This window comes from Battus philenor, unplaced genomic scaffold, assembly GCF_028537555.1.
Source record: "Battus philenor isolate CCGP_79_NKW_IND1 unplaced genomic scaffold, ilBatPhil1.0.hap1 SCAF_23, whole genome shotgun sequence".
Classification (NCBI taxonomy): domain Eukaryota; kingdom Metazoa; phylum Arthropoda; class Insecta; order Lepidoptera; family Papilionidae; genus Battus; species Battus philenor.
In genome coordinates this window covers 9,274,683-9,290,903 of record NW_027181686.1, presented here as the reverse complement: position 1 = coordinate 9,290,903, position 16,221 = coordinate 9,274,683, and the positions used below count along the sequence as shown (strand labels likewise).

Here is a 16,221-nt window from a genome sequence, read left to right as displayed (position 1 = left end):
TAATATTGCTACGCTACACATGATGAGAATCAAACTTGCAATATGAAAAAAAATAACAACTCATAACCACAAATAAATTTAACCTCAATTATACTACAAGAAAGGAAACGTAAATCGTGAACGAAATACCATTGTAACGTTTTTATGAACCGCAAGCATATATCTAAAAATTAGTGAATTTTGCCAACAGGTTTCTTCCACAACGTAGGTGCGATACAATATATTTGCTTTCCGTTATTAATCAAGTTTTATTATTAAGACATATGGTTTATTTTTGATGCAACAAAAGTGACTACTATATTTTTCTATTAATTTTACTTTCTCTTTCTTTATATTCACTCATCACGAAAACCAGCCATTCTCTTTTATATTTTTCAAGGGGCGAAACTTTTTTTGTCAAAATTGCATAGAATAAATACAATCAAAACCTTTCTAAATGCATTTAAAATAAATTTATTTTTAAATAGTTATTCGCAAATACATACTAACTAACATTTTATATTAACGCCCTTGTATGTATATGAAGTATAGTGTTACAGTTTTACATATTGTTTTTCTTTATTTTGTATGAAATCAAAATGCCTTACAACCAATAATTACATCTTCTTCCTATCTTTTTACGCATATCATTTTCTTTAATGTATTCTTGTATTACAATATTTAATGTTCCGTACATTAAATATTTTTATCTGGTCAAAGCATTTCATTCTTAAACATATTAAACATTGTTAGTTAATTATAGATTATTGTTCTTTTGTGTTCTTATAATTTAAATTGTATTGCCATAATTTATAAAATGGTCTACCTGTTAGATACGCAATCTGATTATGAAAAGATAATAAAAATCGGTAAGTCTCGGAAAAATAGTTTAGTCCCACGTCCCCTATACATAAATAATGTATTAAGCAATTCTGTTCCGATTTCAAGCATTATTCAGAGCGAAACAAATCGTATTGTTTTATCGGAATGATGTACACGGTTTTATGATATGTAAGACAAAGAATATTGCTAATTTTTAAAGGTATTACAAGATCATTAATAAATGTTACAGAGAAAAATTAAAGTCAATTACACGAATATTATAACATCTAATACAAAAGAAGTCATTTTTGTTCAGAACGAAAATAAATTATTATTTATTAGTTCACATATAGCACCACGCGACTAGGATATGAACACATTTTTGATTGTATAATGGAACTTCTCAGAACTGTTTGTATAAAATGTGTAGGCATTAAAATAGGTGAGAATATTCCATTGGGGAATCCCCGATAACGTTGATATTTGATTTATATCAGATTTTATGTTATCGGTACACCTTCACAAATTGTTTTACAACAATTATCGTATCGATTGTACCGTATCACCGTAGTGTTACTAATGTCTATTCACCATATTCGTTGAACATTAACATGTGATCAATTTCTATTTCTATTCTATTCTATTTCTAGTTGTAATTATAATCGTATATACATATTGTAAAATGTTGATATGAAATTTATGTTTCACTTTGACATATTTCCAAAATTTATTACACTTGTAGAGTATTTAGTTTGTCGAATTTGTTAAACCGATTTGCACACAAAAGACGTATGCAATAAGTTCCAAATTGAATCATATTAAATAAAAAATTTCTATGTTAACATTTGAAATATTTCTAATGCACATAGTATATATTGATCACAGCTTACTGTATAATACTTAGAGTCGTCGTACAGGTGGAATGGATAGCCATGCTCCTAGATAGCCGGAGTAATTTTTCAAAATTTTAAATTTTAGCTTGCTACAGTTTTTTTTTAACTACAAAATATATGTATTGAATCTAAGTATTAAAAATTAAACACATTTATTTTACTTCTCTTTATAATTCCTTACTATTTAGTCAATAATTGATGACGACTCTTTTCTATAATTCTTACAGATGCTGGTTACTTAATATTGGTGTACGAATATCACAAATTTATAAGTGGAATTAAATATTTCACATAAGTACATTGTCATCGCAAATGTAAATAATTTGACAAATAATCAAAACTTAAAATAAACGACCAAAGGGCCGCAAGTTGGCTACCCCTGATATAAAGTATAAATAGATTTGACTACGCTTTTTACATGTAAATTTCTTGACTTGGAATCATATCATTGCCATTACCAAGGACAACTGTTTAACCTAGATTTGCCAATTTTCACCGTCGTCGACCAGTGTACGATGCACTAATTACCCTTTCTATGATCGACGCGACGTCACTAATTGCGTGACGTCACGGCCTCAATCTATATGATATCTGAAACCGATAGGCGAGTTATCTTTTTGTAAATTACACTTCGATTTTGTTATTAACGTTCCGATTACGTCATCGTTCTTTTGTTGCGAATCTGTTACGCCAATAGACATTCTAAAAATGAATTTAGAAGTCAAATGAATGTAAAATATAAACGTACACAAAAGATTTTTTTTTCATTAAAGATTCTATTAGGGGGACTGGAAAGTAAAGTCGTTTCTGTCCACATGTTTTACAGAAATAGCGATTGATTTTTACCGCTTCGGCATTGAAAATTTGTATACTAGATGGCAAAAGATTGTTGATAACGAAGATGAGTAAATGTTGTCTAGAAATAAAAAAATTGTTAAAAATGTAGTCTGTGTGAATTTAACATAAGAAAGCTACATTACTTTCCGGTCCCCCTAATAAAAACTTCGTTGAAGACGTATTGCCAAAATGATATGTATATCGCCTTAATAACATCATTGATTATTTTGTTTTATCTTAAAAAATCATTTCTTAATATACGGCTTTCTTCACAGGATGATTTATAGTGTAAAACCTTCAAGGTAATGAATGTATAACTCATTTGTAAACAAGAAGCTTTAACCCTTTCACGACCACGGGGACGCCGGTGTCCCAAGCAAAAATCATGGATTAATTAAATATTTACGTAACCATTGTAAATTATTTTTTTGTTTTAATATTTCGGAAAGTACCTTTTTATTATTTTTTACTAGCAATATAGGATAACTAACACCGTTTGTTGTTTATCGTCATCAGAACGTTAGAGTTCTTTTGGCGCGAATGATCTGCTGTTTGGAATAAATAATTGATATTGTAAAAGTACTTTTCAAGTTTTTACAGTGTCAAATTATCATTACCTGGTAAGTAAATTGTTATCCTAAATATTCAGTAGTAATGTATTTATGTTGTTTTCTGTGATAAATCGTTATAAAGATTATGGGACACGGATGTCCCTGTCGGCGTAAAGGGATACTTTTTATACGGAATTTCTTAACTTTTGGCCTGGTGATATACCAAAATGCTATCATTTTCTTATTCACATTTTTCTCAGAATATGTTTCGTAAGGGACGTGGAGTTTTTGAACTTCGAAAAAGTAAAATTCTTCAAATTTTTGTGGGCGACAATAGCGATAAGGAAGATGACTTAGTGCTTGATGACGAAGACCAAAGACTTCTAGTACAGGATGATGACCAAAGGGTATTTGATGTCGATGTTGAAGAGACGACGACTCTTCAACGGCAAGAATCACCTGAACCTTCAACGTCTCAAAAAAACAATCCATCTAATCACTAACCAATCATCTAACAACAGGAATTGTTTCGCCGAGTACCACAAATAACTTGCCCTATTATATTTATATTATTCATAAACAAGTAAAAAAAAGTACACTAAGTAACAAATGTACATTATTTACAACAAAACAGACTTACCAACAAGTAAACCAAAATTTTGAGTTTAAGTAGAAAGTAATCCTTAGCGACCATAGGGACATATTTGTCCCATAAATTTACAAAAAAACTGTAAAACTTTTTTGAATTTTTAGTATAAATTATGTTTTTAGGATGCCTATTAATTCATTACATCTAGCTAAATTAATTAAATAAGGTACCGTAACCTTATGGTCCTGAAAGGGTTAAAACGTTTATACCTTTTTTCCATCACCATTTATAAAGAGATTACTCAGTAATATTATTTTTTCTACTATTTGAAATCGATAAGCTTCTGGAGGTACAAAGTTTGCCGGTACAAATAGTAAACTATAATTAATTTAATATATAGTAATAATAATCCGAATTTTGATATTATTATTTGTAACTTTATTTATTATTTCTAAAACCAGTGATTTTTGGATAATGATTTAGATACGATTGACAGCAAATATATCCAAGTTGTGTAGCAAAGTATTTTACACTTCGTAAAGCCCTTTATCAGCGTATATTTAGATGGTAATAGCCCGGAAATTTACACAATTGTACGTAAATATTTTGATCGCACTAAATAACACGTAAGACATCTTATAAAACGAATGTGTGTTTTTATTCAGCCCTTCGATTTTGGCAGAACTTACGACTTTGATTTCAACAGGCATATATATCTCAGAATCTCTTCCTGTATCATCTATTCACGTTTGCTTTGAATATTTTTGTAGATAATTACGAATTGGTACCGTATGTTTTACACGTATTACGTATCTGTTACAGTATTGGTATAAATGGTTCGGAACTACCTTTCCTTAATCTGGAACGCGTGGGGAGATACAGTATTGAAGAGAGCATAGCAACAAGGAATAGTTTTTCTGTACGTTGTATCAGTAATAAGAATACAATTCTTATGATTCCAAATTTAAATTTACTTATGAATTTTCTTTTTTTTTTCTAACCTTAATAGTTTTTTGAGAGTCTACTGTTGTACTATACAATACTACAATTTGTTGGCTTGCCTCAATTCAATCGCCGTTTTAATTTCAGCCGTAGATTGTCTATTTCTGCACGTATTTATCCCTTTTGGATTTTAAATAGGACTGGTTGAAAGCAGCTGGCCAACTACCTTAATCTTCTATAGAAAAAATCTTTTTGTAGAAAAAATAAGTAATTTGTTTTTTAAATTATAATTATTACTGGTGAACGACAATATGAATTTTCAGCGTGAACTATCAGACGCGCCAAGTGAGTAGCTATTATTTTTGCAATAACTAAGGTTTTAATGCAATTTTCAATCATTTTTCCTCAAAGTCCATTTGCAGAGTTGCAAAAAAATAAGTGACCATGGGAAATAGTGGAGCGAAAGTTTCACACTTCTGTTTACTTTTAATTAAAAGCTGTGCTATAATGTCGAATAGAAATTTATTCGTGTATCCAATCTGCATTCTCAACGTTGCCCTACATTTCAAATAATTTTGATAGATTGTTATGATCGTATTTGAGAAAGTATCAAAACATTGGAATTTTTTTAGTGGTAAACCTTGTCGATGTTTAACATGCGAACGATATTTTTATGTACTATAAAATTTTAAATTTACTACGCCGATTTTAAACTATACAAACATCTCTATTAAAGTAGAAGTCTATTTGACATACTTGTAGGACTGTACGCGTCGGCGGATATTTATGAGTGTATTAAATTACGTCATTCGCGCGTTTCGGTTTTTTTTTTTCACGCGAAGGTCTTTAGGTGTAAACGGAATTAAATACTTCCTTAAGAAATTCTTATATTATGTAGATGTCAAAGTGACAAGTTCGCGAGTATTTTATAAACATCATTTACATTCGTAATATTGAAACTTAATATAATTAATGAATAATAACATGACTTTTAACTATCGAAAAGTTTAACTGTTTATTTATAAATTGTAAATTATTTATAAAAGTTAATACCTACTTTATAAAACATCATATAATATTGTCCACTAAGAAAAATAATTTTGTGAATTAAAAAAAAAGATTTATTAAAAATTGGTCAAGTTACTGGCCACGTGCAAAACGATCACTGACCATGGTCGCATTGCAAAAACTAATGACATCGATGGAATTGAACATTCATTGTATAATGGTAAATTGTTAATTATTATAATAACGTCATACTTTTTATGGTTCGATCCATTTCTGATCTACTTAATCTTTAATAGGAGAGCAAGGCCGTCCGTTCTGTAGGCGGCTTAAATGTCTCACTCTGTCGCTTTGCTTTATGAACAATGGTTGTATTACAAACACTATTACACCACTTTGAATAAAGAACGCGATGGTGAGCTATGAATAGATGTTTAAATTCGCTGCAACACGACACCAAACATGTCTTTTTGTGTATAAATAAATTCACTTGTTTTTATCCTGTAGTATAATTATATATCTTAATACAAACTATGTGTCTAAAATTTAGGTAATTACAACGATAACTTTTTACAATATAATCGTGTCGCTATATGTCACATAAATATAAGTAAATCGTCCAGTAGTTAATTCAGGTAGTTTTTTATCATATAATCGTAAAGGAATGTAATATTAACGAGGTGCATTGTATAATCAAAACTTTCTTTTAAACTACAAAATTAATAAAAAAAATCTATACTTAGCTTAATAAATTAGGGAAACCGACAATTTTCTTATCTATATAAAACATAGAATAAAATATCTTCGAACATCTTGGCAGGTAGGTTGGCGATCGCAGCGTGGTACCATGGTACGCAGAAGACGCTGCTGCCCATCTCCTGGAAACTAGTTTATGGCAATGCTATTGGCAATGCTATATAATTAATGCACAAGTGTGAATTATATATAAGACTCCTTCCTGGAATTCGAACCCGTGACCTACGATCGCAAGATTCAGTCCTTTATTGCTATACCTACCACATCTGCAATATGATATTATATATGAACTTTATTACCCAAATGTAAAAGTTGTATGTTGCTGGATGTAACTTTATAAAATCTTTCTTCGATTCAATTTAATATATTATATTAAATTTCACGAAATCAATGGTTAAATACTGTGATTTCTTAACTTAGCAGGAAAATGTATTTGAACTAACGGTTATGTAATTACCATAGTTTGTTTTAACCGCCATGTTTTCTTGGAAAATATGCGATAACGAATATCTATAGACAAAGAATGTATTAAAACAAACATATATTTTTAACAAAAAAAATGTGTTGTCATGCACATATTCGATGTGAATTCAACGGAAAAAGTGTGTGATCAGTTTCATAGAAAATCCTGTTTTACATATTTTGTTTCAATAAGTCGTAGAATAAATGAAATGTTAGGTATTTCTTTTTAATTATGACATTTATTTATTACATTAATTTTGTATTTTGGTTCTTTTTTTAAAATAATGACTGTCTAGTGCAGAAATAATTAAGGTTCATTTTATTTTATTTAAACTAATACATGTTTCAAATACTTCAAATATAGATCAAAAGTGTTTATAGGTTATTTGGTTATATATGTAAAAGCTTTGTAGGGGTGAAATATCTATCTGTATATCAGTCAAATAATGTATAATATAGTATTAAAAAGGCTTTTCAAAATTCGGATTACTACATAGTCAAATTAATTGTTGTTTACAATCTGTCTGTCGCATTCCAATAAAATAATAAATTGATATAACATATTTCAGAGTGATCACTTTATAAATAATTGGATATAGGTGTTAAAGTTTTAAAGTTTTTGTTGCAAAATGAGCTATGTTTTCACTTATTTAAAGTTTTAATCAATTTAACCATTCAGCCCGAATATGACGTGGTTTATTGTAAATGTATATAAACAGTATCAAAGTTATAAATTCTAATTCCTCGTCCGTTTTGTAACTTATTGTATTTCAGTTTCCATGTTCAATCGTTGTTTTTTCATTTATCCGTGGAGGATACAAGGGGATCGGATTATCTCATCCATAACGAATCGATGAATAATTGTCGATACATATCTCAAGAACGATTCCGCCTGTCTTATATGTTTATATGCAACACGCATAAATGCTAGTTATAATACACGATTTGGTTTTCAAATACGACAGTCCGAAGGTTGAGTCCGCCAATGTCACAGCATCGTCCACAAGGGCGGCCTATTGCATATGCAGGGATGAGAAACATCTGGACGATGTTGCATAACGAGAATGAGTTGCTAAGTGCATTTAATTTTTATTTTTATTTTATTTAAAGATCGATCGCAGAAACAAGCTCTAAAAACACACATAGTCCGAATTAAATTTATATGTGAAATTTATTCTGTACTGTTAAGAGCGATTTGTAATCGCAGTCCAATATAATAAACAATTAAATAAATCACCTGTAAGAGCAATAACTTTTTTTATTTGAGGTCTTAACAATTGATAACGATTATTGACAAAAATAAAACTATCATTTCTTACAGTGATACACTAGTAATATACAATTATATTTTCGTTGTCATAAAAAGTTTATTTTTACCATCTTCTAGAAACTTCATTGTTTTTCTCCATAGGCATCATCTTAGAATCTTGAGGAAAATATGACGAGTTGATTAAGACGTTCTTGAGTTTAGACAACAAATAGTGTAAAGATTTTTCTTATATATTATAACACAAAAATTTTGTGAAAATAAATTATAGGAAACCGCCTTTACTTAACCGACAAAGGGTCTGTGATGGATTTTATTTATTCTCAGTATTACTAAGTATTAGTTTTATATTTATTGAAAAATAAATTATAATTTGACTTAGTGTTTAAAAATTCATCCTAGGCAATTAATGAAACCAATTCTAAATATCTCTTCTTCTAAACTCTCTGAAAGAGCTTCTCTTTAGAACAGTGGTAACCCAACTGTAAAGGACTGATTTTCAATCGTAGGTCGCGGATACAATTTCTGGGATGCAATGTTGTATAATTTCTACTTTATGCATTAAATACTGGATTGCCATTACTCACAAAGAAGTTTCCAGAAGATGGGTAGCAGCGTTCTCTGTGTACTATAATACCACACTGCGATCACCAGCCCGCCTGCCAGGCGTGGCGATTATGGTACATTCCTCTATAAATATTTTTGGGAGTCTTAGCGCTGAAATGACGATACTCTGCGACACTCTACGGTTTTCGAAGTCATCATAAATTTCTATTACTTTACCCATTTATTTTACTTATGCTTTATAGTCACATATAACTTCTTATCGTTGTTTTCACATGTCGCTTATTTCAATAGAATCCATTCCTAAAAACTTAAAATATTCACTGCCTGTATTCACTTCAATATAAGTTGTACATTTTTTTAAATAATTTATTGTCTTATATTACAGCACCAAAAAACTTTAGTTTACTATATTGTGCACTAAATTTGTTAAATTTAAATTCGTGTCATCTGTATAAATAAAAATTTCCCGCCATCGTACCACAGATTATTACTACCAACACAGTAATGTTATTATAATCTGTCTTAAATAAACGTATTCCATTTTTTAAATTTAGAACTTTTTGATCTTGACCACGGCTTATTTATTACTTACCGTGTTTGCGGTTAAACAAATAACCTGTTTTATTCCCTTTATCTCTGAGTAAAATGTAACGATATATTCCTATTTATCTATATTTATTTTAAATGAGTTATTTGTCAATCCACACCGTTGAGGTTAAGTTTGTTTGCACGAAGCTCTATCGTGGCGTAACCTTCCCTTGAAAAAAAATTTTATGGACAATAAATAGTTGTACGATATATATTCGTCGATTGATATAATTGAAAAAGACACGTACATTGGTACACGGAAAAGTTTTAAAACAAATCTCATTCTATTGATTTGATATAATGAATTTTAAATGGCGGAAGAGAAAACATTCGTCCAATTTGGCCTTGATGCTATTAAATTTGAAAAGAGAAATAAAATGTTAACGGGAAAGGCATTTGTGACGTATTTCGTGAACTGTCTAATTGTTTCAACTAATGGCGTGTTTTCATGTGCTCTTATACGAATTATTTTAGATGATATCTCGAAAACTATTAAACATTGTTAATTCCGGTTAGCTATTTTCGGATTCAAAGATCATATGAATTGGGTCATAAAAATATTGAAAAAAAAAAACAATGAGTCGATCATATCGGTCAGGTTTTGCGAAAGTCCTTGTATAGTCGAACATTATTTTTAATCTACTATCACATCTAATTGTTGCAAGAACCATATTGAATTGCATTATTATTCTTGTGAAACCATATCGGATATATTTGTGCGGCGAGTCTTTTTAAAGAGACAACAAGTAACAAATTATTCATTTTTTAATCAATAGATTGATATCGTTTCAGTATCAGTAATATGAATTTGACCGATTTCCGAGGTATTTTAATCGTATTGGTGACACTATTAATTAGTGTTTATATTCCTGATATATGGACGTGAGACTATTTCTTGTATATTTAAGTTAGTGTAGAGGGTGATTTGAAATAACTGTAAAAGCTTTAAACTTTGAATCTATAGCTTATTGGTCAGCAAAAAGATTCATTCCGTATAAAGCGATCACTCTGCGACAGGCCAATAAATTCAGTCAATCCAATTAGGTAATAAATGAGCTATACATTCACTCCTTTAAACCGGTTACATTTTTTAAATTATATAACTTTTGGTTTGTCTAAGTGAAAATAGCTACATATTCCCGATGGTTTGTTAATGCTGGCTCTATTGTTTACATTTCCATGTTTATATTCCTGCTGTATGGGGTCATAGGGAATTATTTCCGTTGTTATGTTAACACTCGCGGGGTCGGGCGAACTGTTTATAAACCAGCGTTCACATTGACATGTATCTGGATTCTGAGATTAATTTTCACCGCTTCGCATGCTATGGTATTTAACTGTCAAACCAGTGGTGATTATTCGTGCACTTTACTGCCCGTGTTTTGAGATTTATGAGGTCGCTGAATGTTTATAACTTTTTGTTGTGTTGAAGTTCGACGACAAGGCTTAAGTCATAAGACATTCGCGTACGCTTATCGAGACCTTAAAGAAACGAACCATCACCATTATGTCAGCTGTTAGACGTGCACTGTATGGTATAACCTCCCCACCCCCAAAAAATCGCCATGATGATCAGCTTTCCACTGCCAGCGATTTCCCACGACCTTAACTATAAAGCCTGGAACTTGACGACTAAGCAACGGATATATATGATTAATACTTTATTAAAACAAACTTTAGACTGTCTTCCATTGTTTTCTGACATATTATTTTTCGCAAAAAATTTGTAGCGTAAGCTCATACGCTACAAATTTTTTACAAATTTCTCAGGACTGTTCAAATGCTAAAGTCACATTCTTTTGCCTCTAATATCTCTGTATATACATACATATCTGAAATATGTTCCAGAATGATGACTTGTGACATTAAAATATGGTCATTCTGGGCCTCATTGGGAAGCTCACGGTCGCTCGATGAACTCTAGGAATGAGGAGATCCGTAGACGAATTGGCTTGGCCCATCCGCTTTGCAAGTAGAAGTAGCAGCGGACAGGCCTCTGGAAAGTTGATTGCTTGTTTTGTAGTAGAAACATCGGAAACTTACATTTACAATGTGTTTAGATGACCTTGTAAAGTTCGTCGGGAGACGCTGGAAACAGCCTTTCTACCGGTCTTATTGAAAATTTACTAGGGATTCCAATGTGCAACAATGAATTTTCTACGACTGAAATTACAATAACGTTACTGATGAATGATTTTTATTGTTACAGATTCGTCATAAACCTACTGGCTACGAATCTATTGACGACCTCCCTGCTTGCGCCCGCGTTGTTCGGCGAGCACTCTGCGAGGGAGACGGCGGGCTGGGTGGAGGGGGGCGACGCCACGGCGGCTGCGTGCAGCTTGGCTGCGCTGCTCGCTGTCATGCTGATAGCGCTGGACCAGCACCATGCGGTGACTGACCCGCTGCGCTGCCACACGCGCCTGTTGCAGCGTCGCCCCGTTGCGCTCTGCGCTGCCACCTGGATAGCTGCTGCCATTGCAGCCGCCGCTCGCGCCGGGATCGCAGTAACACGTCGCTTTACCTCACCACCTCTCGCACAACGACTAGAACTTGCCTACTACCTAGTGTATCTAGTGTTTGGAGTGATCGTTCCTATAACTGTAGTGTGTGTCATGTACTCGAGAATATATCGCGCAGCTCGCTCCTCAGGGTTGAGGGCACGAGCACACGGCGCCAGCGCGCTGCAACTAACCGAACCCCCAGTGAATTTACCAGACCTGGTGGAGGAAGATGGACTGACGTTAAAGATAGACGTGCCTGACAGCGGCGCTGAAAGCAAGTTCGGACCGTTCTTGCTACCGCCGGAGCGTCCGGTTCGATGCCCTTCTGTCGCCAGTTTGCGTAACGCTAGAAAAGAGGGGAAATCTAACGAGGATCTCAGGAGACTACCGGCGGTGAGCTCCGCGCCGTCGCTGGCGGCACCGCTGCTAGCTGCACAGCCGCAGCCACCTGTCAATTGTTCGCGCATAACATCAATCCGATGCAGGATTTCGAATGCATCATTATTCCGTTATCGCGAAGAATCTCGTGCGGCAAGAGTGGGACTGCTTACGGGGGCGCTGGTGATGTTGCATGTACCACATGCGTTGTCTGCGCTGGCAGTGGCGGCGGGCGTGGGAGAGGTGGCTCGCACTCCGGCTCTGGCACTTTTACTGTTGGCGTCGGCAGCGTCGCCGTTTCTCTTCGCGTTACGCTCGCGACGTGTACAGCGTGAGGCTCGACGACTTTTGCTGCCTGAGAAGAGCGCTTGGGATCGTGCTGGCGCGGCTACAGCTGCAGCAGCCGATGGGCACCGCGCGCGAGCTGCTCTTGAGCTGCTACGGACGCTCTCCCCAGGCGACGGCGGCGAAGGGAGCGTAGTGACGAGCGGAGCTGAGCGCAGCTCGTTCAGCTCTGGAGGCAGCACGCAGCTGTCGTCCGCGTCGGACGAGTGACCGTTCGCACAGCGGGCCAGCCGCCCGCGCGTGCACTTCGCCCCTCGGCCCACCGCCCTACTCATCTGTGATACTAGGTTAAATCGAACCGCGACGGTCAGACTGATTTAGTTACTAAGCTAATTTATTGTGTCCATGTACCTTTCCGCTCAGCGGACGAATTTTTATTACATGAATATGAATGTCTTAAATATTAAATTCGTATTGATGATATACCGACGTTTTATTTATCCGCAAATCGTTGTACACGCCGACAGTGAAGGCCACTGCGTTACGAAAATGAGCGTTTCGTACTTATTGCACGGCGTACTATCCTCTAATGCAACGACGTTCAAACGTCTGTGCGATTACGAAACCACCCGAACAATAACCTGTAAAGAACCGCCGCTAATAAGATTGTACATAATAATACTAAAGTATTGATACTGCTCAATTAAACGAATGATAAATACAAATTTAAAAACTCTTTAATCTATATATGATGGAATACATCTCTGTACTTGAGTCTACCTGTTCGGATAAAATTCCTCAGATCTGAGAAGAACGGCTGAACGAAATTCAACAGGACTGCGTGTTTTTAACAAAAATTAAAATTACATTATTGAAACAGTCTGTAGGTAAACATCATTCAGGGGGTGTTCTATCTTCTTAAGTAATCTGTAGTGAAATGACAGAACACAAACGTTCGATGAAATTTTTATTTAAATCAAATAATGGAGGCTTTCTTAACAAAATATCATCATTACAATTTCAGCCTTAGTACCTTGTATAACCGACTGTTTGTAACAAACTTAAACTCAAAAATTTATAAACATATGTTAAGAATGAACGAGAAACGTGTGTTGAGAAACGAAAAGTCAATTTAAAATTAGAAACTAAAAGAATTAAAATAATGGACGATAATAAAATTAATAATGACTAAAGGATTTTTTTACACATTAAGTAATTGATTGGTTAGTTTTGCGAAATTAAGCCTTCGCCTTTGACCAGTTGCGTATTATGAGTCGACAAATCAACCAATAGCCAAGTCAATAGGGCAACAGTGAGTATCTCGCACAAAAAATAGTTTATTATCTTCATGGTATATAGCCAAATTCAAAATAATGTTTAAGAGTACCCATTTACTCAATTTTTATTTACTCGGTACTTTTTAATCGTTATTTAATTTTAACCTATCAAAAGGTAAAGGAAATGCGTTTAGCAAGTCACCACCAAGCTCGAAATGTTGATTCGCTGAAAAGAGCCGGCCAGAAACTCAACTGTTTGCACTTTTTAAATAATTTTTTAATGAGTCAACAATCCGAATTCAACACATTTCGACCAACTATAAAACTAATGAACGAATTTAATATTTACAACTGATATGAGTGAGGTCTAATCTTATATATCTTGTAGAACATTATTATACATGCTGATACGCATACCAGACCTATTAATAATTTGTTGACTTTTTGAAGACGAAATTTAGGCGATTCAAGTCTATTTCTGATACATATCTTGTGTGTACCAGTATTTTAAAAAAGGTATTTAAATTTTGGCTTATTAATAATAATTACTTAATACATACTGAGAAGAATTTATTCCATGTCTAAAGTGAACGTATAAATTAGACCTAACAATAATCAAGTACATTCTTCTTATCGTATTCCGCAATTTCTTACAAAATACCTTTGGATTGAATGAAAAAGATTTGTACTCGACTAGAGGATTGTAGACATATATAAATTAGCAAATACGAATAAGTATATAATATTAACTAATAATAATATAAATATATATATATACATAAAAATACTTAACAACAATTTAATATTTGTTTACGATACACTAAATTTTCAATATAATGAAATGAGCACGTAAGTCTAAAGAGTTTATTACAATAATATTTGATATTTGCCAATTTACATATTGTGTAAATAAACATTTTTACACAATATTTGTTCTGTCCTCTATATGCTATATCTGGGTCTTTACCAGTAAATGAATATTAAAAATGTAAAAAAATTAAGAAATATACCTTTACAAGAATTAAATGAGCAGTAAACAAATGTACAAGTAAATATAGCAAGAAAAAAATTTAATCTGCTCCATTGGTAAGGGCAAAACTAGTTGCCCTTCCACTCGAAAAACAAAAACAAATTAAACCGATAAATGTAACCGAGCGAAGGATCTGCCCACTTATCATTATTATTTCAGCTGTAGAATGTCCACAGCTTGACGGCTTGGAAGCAGCTAGTATCCAGTATCTTCTAACGACCCTAATAAGGTGTGCCTACTTCGCCGTGGTCTCCTCGTGGTCCACTCCAGAACCTTAAGGATCCATCTGTTCTGCTCGCTATCTATAAATATCCACGGCGCTATATAGGTTAGTTTCTATAGTCTATAGACCCCAACATTCCTGATTCAATCTCGTAGAGAAATTCCAAGCTTAGTCCTCTCCATGGCATGTTGATCAAGTATCATCGTCTAGAGCTTACTTAGGAGGCTTGCTTGAGATAAGAGACTTCTGCGCTATATACACACAACACTAATTTATTGTTATCATAACCATATACCTAGCTATTAGTACAGTTAAATCATGAGTGTTTATATATAAAAATATAAAAACAATTGCTGAACAAAACAATATAGAACGAAGGCCGTTACTAGGAAATTCTATAGTGCTAAAAGACTCACACATCATGAACACGAATACAATAGGCAAGGAATTATACGCTGAACTGAATATTTTTAAACTGTAAATGTCCTGGCATATCGTATTTAAAAATAGAACACGGAAGCATATTTAAAACCATTGTTGTAATATTATTGTATATAGGACTTTAGCTGCTGTATGGAATAATATCTAGAATGAAATTTTAATAATACCAGTTATACTAATAAGCAGTGTAACTATTCCTAAGCCCCGCCTAGTAGTCGGTTATGCCTTAAAAGAAGGATTGATTTGAAATATACTTTGTACATTTATAAATTTTATTACATAGTTCACAAACCGCTTCGCTCAAGGGAACAACAGATTCCGCCCCCGCATACGCGCACAGAGAAGTCGCCTTCTGAGTCAGGACCTGTATTCCACCTTCGATCGAGTACTCCTCGTTTTCATCTATCATCATACACTTAGGTTCGTTCGTTCAACTGAAGAAGTTGGGCTAGTTTCATTTTGTTAGACTCGGTGTTTGGCACTGGTCGGTGTAAATTTACCCCTGAGGATGCCCCGTGGACGGGTGAAACACGTGTTGAGTGAATTGGCGGTGGTAGTTGTGTAATTCGAGTTGTTTGCCGCGTGCGCATTTATCAGCGGGTTAGCGGGCGGTGTACTTCATTGCACGACTACTGCTGCATAGCGGAAGTAGCTATATATTAGCCACTTTCTCATTTTGTTAAGTTCTTGTACCTTATAGATCCGTAAACTCTGTTCCGAAGAAGCTGAAAAAGCCTCCGGGTTAGCAGCATTAACATCAACAGATACAATATATATGCCTGTCAATTTTTTTTCAACTGTAATGTTACTTTTTCTCCGTAAACA

General features: G+C 33.8%; 1 protein-coding gene across 1 annotated transcript in view; it reads left to right on the top strand.

Annotated features, from left to right (window-relative positions):
• LOC137924260 (5-hydroxytryptamine receptor 1A-alpha-like) overlaps positions 1-12,827 on the top strand; it is a 40,041-nt gene extending 27,214 nt beyond the window's left edge. Inside the window, exon 2 of the mRNA XM_068767641.1 lies at positions 11,468-12,827. Coding sequence (XP_068623742.1) covers positions 11,468-12,695 — 1,228 coding nt within the window. The 3' untranslated portion in view covers positions 12,696-12,827. The remainder of the gene's footprint in view (positions 1-11,467) is intronic.
• Positions 12,828-16,221: the final 3,394 nt, after the last annotated feature.